The sequence below is a fragment of the Gossypium hirsutum genome, chromosome D10 (assembly GCF_007990345.1).
Source record: "Gossypium hirsutum isolate 1008001.06 chromosome D10, Gossypium_hirsutum_v2.1, whole genome shotgun sequence".
In the NCBI taxonomy this organism is placed as follows: domain Eukaryota; kingdom Viridiplantae; phylum Streptophyta; class Magnoliopsida; order Malvales; family Malvaceae; genus Gossypium; species Gossypium hirsutum.
This window is the reverse complement of record NC_053446.1, coordinates 67,463,021-67,472,787: the sequence shown is the minus strand read 5'-3', so window position 1 is coordinate 67,472,787 and position 9,767 is coordinate 67,463,021. Positions and strand designations below refer to the sequence as shown.

The following is a 9,767-nucleotide window of genomic DNA, read 5'->3' as shown; positions in this document are numbered from 1 at the left end:
TAACATAGACAGTATTAGAATTAGACAGAAATGACTGATTATCTTATCGAATCTGTGCCAACTTTAGCAGGAGCAACATGAAAGACTTGGGACCAATAGAAAACTCTTTTATTAATCCCGCCAGAATATGAGGTGCAAAATTCACTTCTCTTGGAATCTGTTTAATAACCACTCGTCATTCACGTTTGCATAGTTTTTACATCCGTAAAACTTGAAGCATATTTTAAGCAAAAGCAATAAACAAGATATCATTAACAAAAAGACCCTTAAATTTTATCATTAATATTATCTTTAAAGAAAAGAATACAACTAAGAATCAAACGAATATGGCGGCTGGTCCACTTTATATCTATCAAAAGGAAAATACAGAAAGTGAGCAATGAACTAAACCTCCCCTGAATTTTTTATGCTAAGAAAATGACAAGGAAAAAAATAATAATAATGATATAACAAAAGGTTAATTATGTATTCAACCCTTCTTATTTTGCTTTCATGAATTTTGGTTTATTGTTGTGTGTTGGTGGTGATTGAATCTTTAACATATAGGCAAATCCGGTGGCGGTGCTTGCAAAGACTGTAATTCTCCGAGCCCGTTTTCGACCACAAATGCCATGGCTAAACCCCATGTGATATGAACATCCAAATGACAATGCATTATCCATACACCTGGATTATCAGCAACAAATCTAATCGCTGCCCATCCATTAACAGGTACTCCAACTGTGTTTCGTTGTGGTGGATCGACGAGGTTGAATTTCGATGTATCAGTTTTAGGATCGAAGTTTCCGAAACCTTCGGCAACGATGTAGAAATCGTAACCATGAAGGTGGATTGGGTGGTTTTCGGGTGTGACAATGCTTGTGTCTTGTAACACGATTTGTACTTTTGAACCGTACTTGAGTTTGTAAAGTTTGGTTCCGGGTACCGGTTGGTAAAGTGATTGGCTTACGTTGCCCGTGTAATCGAATTTCAATGGTGGGGTTCCGGGGAAATCGGTGGTGAACACTCCGGGAATCCCGTGTTGGTGAGCTTGTAATAAAGAGATGCTTTGTGGCAATACGAAGGATACATTATTCATGCTAGCAGTGAAACGTGTACCGTTCGGTCCTTGGCATCGACTCGAAGGGAAATTCGGTGGGCAGTTGTTGAGTCCTAGACCGACTGTGAAGAAGAGACTTTCGTCGATTTCGGTTGGGACTTCAACTTTTCGGGGACTTCTAAAGCTTTGGCTGAAAGCCGTGACAGTGTTAGTATCATTGTAGGCAGGTAGGGATGGCATGATTGGTTTGGGTCCATTGATGCCTTTCTTCGCAGGGCAGGGCGCGGATTTGTATTCGAGGATGGCAGTGGTGGTAGTATTGTCGAAAGGTGCATTTTGGGCGCTTTGATAGGCACGAGCCGCCATGTAGTATCGAGCCGGTAGTTGGTTGCCTTGGATTAGAACATCAGTCGTTTGGCCAGGGCCTAACATGATGACCGATGTTGTGAAGGGCTTGAGGTAGGAAGCATCCGCACCAACGACCGTCAACTTATGGTTGGCCACGGTGAAGAAAAGCGGTTGGTTGAGCGCAGCATTGATGACTCTAAGGAGGTTGGTCTCACCGACGTCGATGGGAACAATCGTAGTATCTGAAAAAGAAAGAAAAGGTTGAGGATGTAAATGTCGTGCAATATAATATTAAACCCGAAGATTCGAATCGAATTAATAGCAAACCTTTGGAAGAGCATTTGTAGAGATCACCAGGTTGACCATTGATTGTATACGCATCAGAGTTATTAGGAGCTGCCCCTGTCATTGTTGCTTGCCTCACAACATCAATGGGGTTTGCATCCCACCATTCACCGAGTACGATTGCCGTTTCGCGCTTCGGCTTAGGGAAAGGGTACGATTCGCCTTCCCTCGGACGAATAATGAGAGCTCCATAAACAGTAGCTCTAAGCCATGAACTATGAGCATGCCACCATAATGTTCCTTCTTGTCCTTCAATTGTAAACCTATAAGTGTAACTTCCTCCCGGTCTAATCGGACACTGCGTCACGAATTCCGGTCCATCTGCCCATCCGGTCCTCATTTGCCGAACACCATGCCTGTTTAATGATGTATAAACACGAGGAACAATATGTTAAACATCAATAAAAGTAGCATAGAGACTCTTGTACTAGGAGTTAGATTATACATTGTCTTCTCTCCTAAAAAAATAGACAAATTAGTATATGTACTAGATTAAAAAGCAAACTGTTCTTTCCGTTAAAAAATTCCATCCATTCTATTGCTAAAAACTAGTTCTTGTATAGAAATGCATGAAATTTTTTAATAGAAAAGATCAATTTACTTTTTAATTTAATATACGGGACCCAATTTGTCTAGTTTTTTAGTACATGTACGTTTTATATTATGCATGCATGCATGAATTAATATATTTTTTATCTATCATGCGAAAGTTAAAATTTTAACCCGTCAACATATATAAGTTAATTATTAAAATACCAGTGAATGGTGGCATTATATCTGGCCTTGTTGACAACTTCAATTTCAAGGGTATCACCATTTTTGACCTCCAAAGTAGGACCAGGAAGCATACCATTCACAGTGATAGCCATATGAGTGTTGCACAGCCTCTTCACTGGTGTTGCTTGAATCTGTTCCATTCATATACATATAACCAAAGTGTCACATTTTTCCTCCAAAAAAGCAAAACAACAATCAATGAAACAAACAAAACACACAAAAAAAGACAACGTACAACAAATTGATGCCTCTGAACTTCACCGGTAACCCAACACAACATTGTAGAACAAATAAGAAAGAAAAGAATGGTTTTAAAAGACTCCATAGCTTTTAAAAAAAGCTTGGGGTTATTTTTTGAATGGAAAATTAAAGAAAATTGCGAGTGAATGAGAGAGATATAAGATGGGGTTTTTATAGGAAGATTAAAAGCCAATAGTTGTTTGAGGTTGGAGGGTGTTAGGTTTTTTTTTTCAACCAAAGGGTGAAAAAAAAATTTCAAGGCAAAATTTAGTTCAACCTTGTATAGTAGGAGTTGTTGCACCCACTAATCTATTAAATGTGACTACCTTTTTTTAAATTCTTCTTTTGTTTTTCAATGCTTTGCTTGTTTTATAAGGATTATTTTACATGTGGGAGAGGGTTGATTTTTCAGCAAACTTCATCATTATTATCTGATTTTGTAGGGCAAGTGCTCATGGGTCGGGCCGGGCCGGGTTTGGGTCAGGTCTAAAAAATTTTGGCCCACATCCTAGGCCCAAGCCCGGCACGGCCTAAAATATGGGCCTAAAATTTTGTCCAAGTCCGGCCCGAGAATAAATTTCTAAGCCCGAGCCCGGCCCAACCCGGCCTATTTTTTAATAAACACCAAAATTTTATTTTAAAATAAAAAATAAAAAATTATTTTAAAAATATTTTAAAATTAAAAAATAAAAATACATATTTATTATATTCGGGCCAGGCCGAGCCCAGGCCAAAAAAATGGTGCCTGAGACCTGGCCCGTTTTCTAAACAGGCCTCTTTTTTTTACCAAACTCATATTTCGAGCCTATATATTTTACCCGAATCATCTCATATTTTAGGCGGGCCATCGGGCCGGGCGGCCATGAGCACCTGTACAGCAAACCCTAAACGTATCAAATTTAAGAAAAAGAAAAAAAAAGCATACTATTCGAAGACGAAATGAAGAAAGTGAGCCCTCAGAGTCAACATATCTTTTTGTTAATATAATTTTGGTCCTTTAAATCGATAACCACATTGAAATGTTGTCTAAATTTTGTAAATGTGTCATCATTATGATATTTTAAGAAAAATAATTTTATCATTACACTGATTTATAATTTTTTTAAAATTCAAGGGACTTAAAAGAAATTTTACCATTTTTCAAGGAACCGATTAGTTTAGTTTATATGTTGACCCTGAAAAACCACCCACATTGAACTTTTTAGTAATTTGGTCTTCTTTCAAAGAAATGACGATTGTAAACACACCCACCAATTTCATTATATTATTACAAATAAAAACACTAATAATAATGGGGTTAATTACACTATACATTTCTCAAATGCAAAAAGTTTTAATCGACTCCTTAAAGATGATATGGTATTAGTTAAATCCTTTCGCTCACCACGACCGTTTGTACCTATTTTATGAGGTGTCAGGGGCGGAGTCATGAATTTTATTTAGGGGGCTCGAGATGAAATTTTTAAAATTTTGGAGGGCCCAAGGTTAAAACTTTTTACGTTATTAATTTTTTTGGAGGTGTCAAAATAATTTTTTTTCATTTATTCAACAGATAAAAGACTTAACTAGAATGATTTATATTTTAAGAGGGATTAAAAGGAAAATTTTCCATTTAAATTTGGATGACATAGTTTGTTTGCTTTTTTTTTTAACTCATTCAATCAAAACTATCTGTTAGGTACTTATATGCTTACAATTTGATACACAAATTTTAAAAATGCTTCACGTTAGATCCTAACATCATTTGATGATTAAACTAACGAATGAATCTGATTAATACAATATGAATACTTTCAGAATGTTTTGGCAATTAACCCAATGTTTTATTTATTTTAAAATAGTGATTTTGATTGAGTCTAACTTGTGTTTTCTTAACAACTTGTTTGGTGGGGATGTGGATACTTGAAGTGGTCAATTTTTAGTTTTATTAAATGTTAGAATTAGGTAAGTTGTCACTAAAATACAGTTAAAAAGATTTTGGAAGCAACATCTTATGTAAGGTCTTATGTAAGAAATATTGTATATATTATATTTCATAACATATATGTGTATGTAATGTTTGATTCTAGATTTTCTTCTTGCATGTTCCCATGTTTGATGACCTAAAACAGGTCCTAGTTGTCTTTCTTTTTGACTGTTCCAAATTTCAATTTCTTTATAGATATATTGTTTATTATATATGAAAATTAAAGTGTAAATTACATCTAAGGTCACTAATTTACTAGTAAGTTTACATTTTGATCACTCAACTTTTAAAAGCTTTAGTCGTTTAAGCCAATAAACTATTAGAAAGTTCTTATTTAAATCATTGGGTTATTAACTTTAAAAAAAAAAGTTCAACTAGCAAGCTCTAAGCAGTCATTTGACGATCGGTACGGTGGATTAGTACCCATCAACGAGTAGAAGAATTTACCTTAAATTTAAATTAATTTGACAATCAGTGTCGAAGATCAAAATGAATATAGTTTATTATTTATTGTTTAAATTTGTCAAAAAAGTTTGAATGAAAAAACACGTCTTGGAATGGGAAAAAAGAATGGATCTATTAGCTAAAATTAATTCCCAGCACCAAAATTATTAGATTCTAATTATACCAAACACCATTTAACTTGTAATGCAAAAATTGTTCATATTTAATTAAAAAATATTTATAAATAGCAATTTTTTTTATATTTAAAATGAAAAGAATAGAAACGTTGCAAAATAAGGACCATATGCATACTATGGCAAGAAAACGACCCGATTGGGTGCATCTTAAGCACGTTTATCAAGTTTCACCTTTAGGAAATAAAAATCCCTTTTTTTCCCAAGTTGTAATTTTCCACAACACAGCAAAGTTTTGTCTGAAATTACTTGAGAGATGGGGTAAAAATACATCTCATAGCCGAAGGCATAATTTAACAGTTTCACGTGACGTGTCATTTATACCTCATGGTTGACATATAGAGAGTAAATTTTAATAATAGAAATGGATGAAATTTTTAATAGAATGACAAATTTGATCTTTGATATAACGTACAAGGATTAATTTGACCATTTTTTTAGTAGAGGGCTTCCATGGTACTTATATCGAGAGATGGCATTAGTTGGCTGTTCAAAATAGGGATCGCAATAGAGCAGGGTAAGAACATATGTTGTCAAATTCGTCATCGTTCCACAATTGGTACTTTTTGCCCTATTACCCACTTTGTTTCACTATGGATGTATCTAGGGGGAGAAGGTACAACCCTAACCCCCATAAAATGAAAATTTTCTATTTTAGACCCTTCAAAATCTATTAAATTATAACTTAATAATAGTAAAATTATAGTTTACCCCCATAAATAATAAAATTTTGGGTCTGTTTGATTGAAGGAATTGATTTTTCGGAAAATCATTTCCAACTTTTCCAGCGTTTGATTGGCGGAAAACATTTTCCATTTGGAAAATGAACTCCAAAACAAGGGAAAATGGGTTACATTTTAGGGAAAATGTCTTACCCTTTCAATTTCCGTAAGACATTTTCCGTGCTCTCCTCTCTATTGTCCAGTAACTTTTTTTAATTATTCAATACTTGTTTTTTTAACACAATTACAAATAATTTATTTGATATTAATTTTTTTCAATTTATAACGATTAATATTGTAGCTTAATAATTGAGTATTATTATAAATAAATCATTGCAATATATGTAAAAATAATTTAAAATATAAAAATTTATTAATACATATCAATATATGTAAAAACAATTTTTTCGAAAAATATTTCCATGAAATCTGCCAAACAGCCGAAAATATTTTACACAGATTCAATCAAACACCAGAGAATATTTTCCAGTAAATCGTTTTACAGAAAAGTAAAATATTTTCCCGAAATCATTTTACGGAAAATATTTTACTGGCAATCAAACAGACCCTTTGATTTAACTCTTTTAAAAACTTATAAACATATATGTCAATACAATAACGAAATTACATTTTAGCTCTCATATTATCATAATCTCAACCTCTCAAAAAAAATGTCCGACTTCACCCCTAAATACATATTAACATAATCGCTTTATACCCATTGTTCAAATCTATCTCGTCTCCCCCCGCATTTTAAAAAAAAAAAGGAAACTTCATTTAAAATGTAATGATTTGGGTTTGTTTATGAAAGTAGCTACTATCTTAATATGTTCTATAGACAACATAAAAGAAAACAAAGTTTTATTATTATTATTAACAAATTTCTTGGCTCATGTAATGATTAGGGTTTGTTTGAAACAAGCTATTGGTCTATGCTATAAATTAGTTAAAGATGAAGCCCCCTAAGCTATTGGCTATATAAATATTAAGAGAGAAAAAAAATTAATCTTGGAAAACAAGAAAAAATGATTTAGCCTTAAGGACTTGGTTATAAAAAATTTTGTTCAATGGCAAGGACCAAAAGAAAAAAACACATTATATTTGAGTGACAACGGTTAGTCTCTTTTAATAGAAGCATGTCAATAAAGGAAAGAGGGTTAGGATTAAGATTAGATAGGTGAACAACATATTTTGAAGGAACAATTAACAAAGTTGGTAAACGTTTGTTGCTGACTTTTCATAATCTTTTTGAGGATTAAGAGAATTAAAAAATGGGTAATTAGGAGAGGGATTTTTTTTATTTTGATCCTTCTACTATACACAAACTTGGGATTTAATCCTTATGTTACGATTTGGCGTAATATTATTTGTCGGTCCAAATAGTTAAGATGATTAACTCATCATTAGAGATGTTCATGAATTGAGCTGAGACTTAATTAATTCTATCCAGACTCAGCTTAGCTCGTCCAAATGGTTCGTTGTAGCTGAACATCTTAGAGGGACCAAAATCGAAATTAGACGAATAGAAAAGATTGTGATAAGTAATGATAAAGGGTCCTAAAAGGGGAAAAATTGATAGAAAAACATAAACTGAAGTTTCTTTGTCAAAGCTTCTTGCTTTGCCTTTCATCAACTTTTTCTTTGTTTTTTACCCTAAAAGAAAGAACTTTTTCTTTATTTTCCATTGTTTTTTTTTCTCCCAAATTGACTTTCAGTGGTAGTTATAGGTGGGTTTGAAATTATAGAATTTCTTTTGGCAAAAAAATTATAGAATGTTATTGTTTTGAAGGTAAACTATAGAATGTTCAATTCCATCATTTTCAGACATATTCTGTAGTAAGAAAAGTTACCTAGAGATTTATTATTGTCCCAAAAGTTTATGGTTAAATTCTGCTATTAGTCCTTATTCGTTGCAAAAGTTGTGGATTTAGCCCATGTACTTTTTAAATTTTAGAATTTTAGTGTTGTCCCAAACAGTAGCAGTCAAATTCGCCTGATTAAATTCAATTACTAGTTTTTGTACTATGTGTATTGTTCTAAATTTAGTCCATTTTCTCTAATTGGATCATTTGAAGTTCCTATACTTTTCGATTTTTGAAACTTTAGTTTTAACATAAATGATAGTCAATAATCCATTAACTAGATTTTTAATGAGTAATATGTGAAAATAATAAGCCGACATGACTACACATATGAAAATATGTTCAGTACATCAGATTTTGGAAATAAAATAATTTTACTTAATGAATTTAACAATTATTGTTTGATGATGACTAAAATTTAAATTTTGAAAAGTACAAAGATTAAATTCCCAAGTTTTGTTTATAGTAGATTTTACCCAAAGTTAATCTAAAGACGATGATGGATAGTGAAAAGGAACATTGCTATTTGGGAGTTAAAATCATTCAAGTTTTCAGCGAATATTTTTCGTCTTTTTTTTTTGTTATATTTAAGGGTAAATTAGTTCCTGTATGTTAAATCAAAGAGTAAATTAGTCTTTTTCTGTTAAAAATTTCATCTATTTGTACCATGATTACCACATATATCTCATGCTGGTGTATAAAGATTAGTTTTCAACAGTAAAAACAAATACAATTCTACACTCCGACTCTAAATATGAATTTACATTGGTACAAAAAAGGGGAGACTTGTTGAATCAACAATCCCATTTATATGCATCATGGGTGTATTTGAGTCAAATATGAATAGTGGGAAGCTCGAGTTTGAGTTCGACTAAAATTTGAGGTTCGATATTTTACTCAAGTATGATTAATCTTGTTTACTAATTTTTATATTTAAGCTTGAACTCAAACTCGATTAAACTCGTTCATACCTAAACTCTTTATATAACCAAGATAAAAATATATTAAAAATATATAATATAATTAAGCTCACAAGCGATTCGAATTGAATATTACAAAACTCAAAATTCGAGTTTATAATTATCGTATTTAATTTTGAATTTTTTTAATCAAACTCGAGTAACTTAGCGACCAATGATGAATCATTTACGCCCCAAATCATTAGTGTTTAGGCTCAACATCAACTTCATTCAAGTATTTACGCCAACTCTTTTGGACTTGTCTGAACTGAAACAAAAAACAGCCATGATTGCTAGAATAAGTTAAAGTTCTTGCCAGTGGATGTAATGAAACAAACTATTAAACAAAAGGGTAAACTACACTAGTAGTCACTCAATTATTAATAATTTTCTTTTTTGGTCACTTAACTATAAAAAGTTACAAAATGGTCACCCAGTTATTCAATTTTGTCTTTTTTGATCACCAGCTAGGTAACAATGACAGCTTTTAAAAAATTAACCTTCAACATTTACACATTGTGTAATTTGGTCCCTTTGTTTACCGTTTTGCTTTTCTTTGCAACAAAATATGAAATTTAGTTGATACATTTGTTTTTTAAGCTTTTTAAGTGAAAGGATCGCAAAGAAAAGCAAAATTGTAACCAAAAAAAATTACACAATGTATAAATGTTAAGGGACTAAATTGACATAATGTATAATATTGAGAGTTAAAATTGCTATTATGCCAATTTAAGAGGCTACCAAAATTAAATAATTGGATGATCATTTTGTAACTTATTGGTATGAACAATATCACAACAATTCAAGACAACATCTTGGATCAATTGAAACATACTCATAAATTACAAATTCAAATTGGGGTTACACAAAA

The 9,767-nt window shown here is 32.2% G+C and overlaps 1 protein-coding gene across 1 annotated transcript; it reads right to left on the bottom strand.

Moving 5' to 3' along the window:
- Positions 1 to 255: 255 nt before the first annotated feature.
- Positions 256 to 2,889, bottom strand: LOC107931759 (laccase-12). The gene is made up of 4 exons (XM_016863689.2): positions 2,745 to 2,889; positions 2,489 to 2,640; positions 1,715 to 2,088; positions 256 to 1,629 (listed from the first exon to the last, which is right to left on the bottom strand). The coding sequence occupies exons 1-4, from the start codon at positions 2,832 to 2,834 to the stop codon at positions 536 to 538; spliced, it is 1,710 nt and encodes a 569-aa protein (XP_016719178.2). The 5' UTR covers positions 2,835 to 2,889; the 3' UTR covers positions 256 to 535.
- Between the last annotated feature and the right edge of the window lie 6,878 nt (positions 2,890 to 9,767).

Bases quoted from the DNA above. Each gene is read 5' to 3' on its own strand.
- LOC107931759 (XM_016863689.2), bottom strand. From the start codon at position 2,834: ATGGAGTCTTTTAAAACCATTCTTTTCTTTCTTATTTGTTCTACAATG. The intron at 2,089-2,488 runs GTATTTTAATAA...ATCATTAAACAG, and splicing joins TATAATGCCACCATTCACTG to GCATGGTGTTCGGCAAATGA. The intron at 1,630-1,714 runs GTTTGCTATTAA...TTTCTTTTTCAG, and splicing joins CTACAAATGCTCTTCCAAAG to ATACTACGATTGTTCCCATC.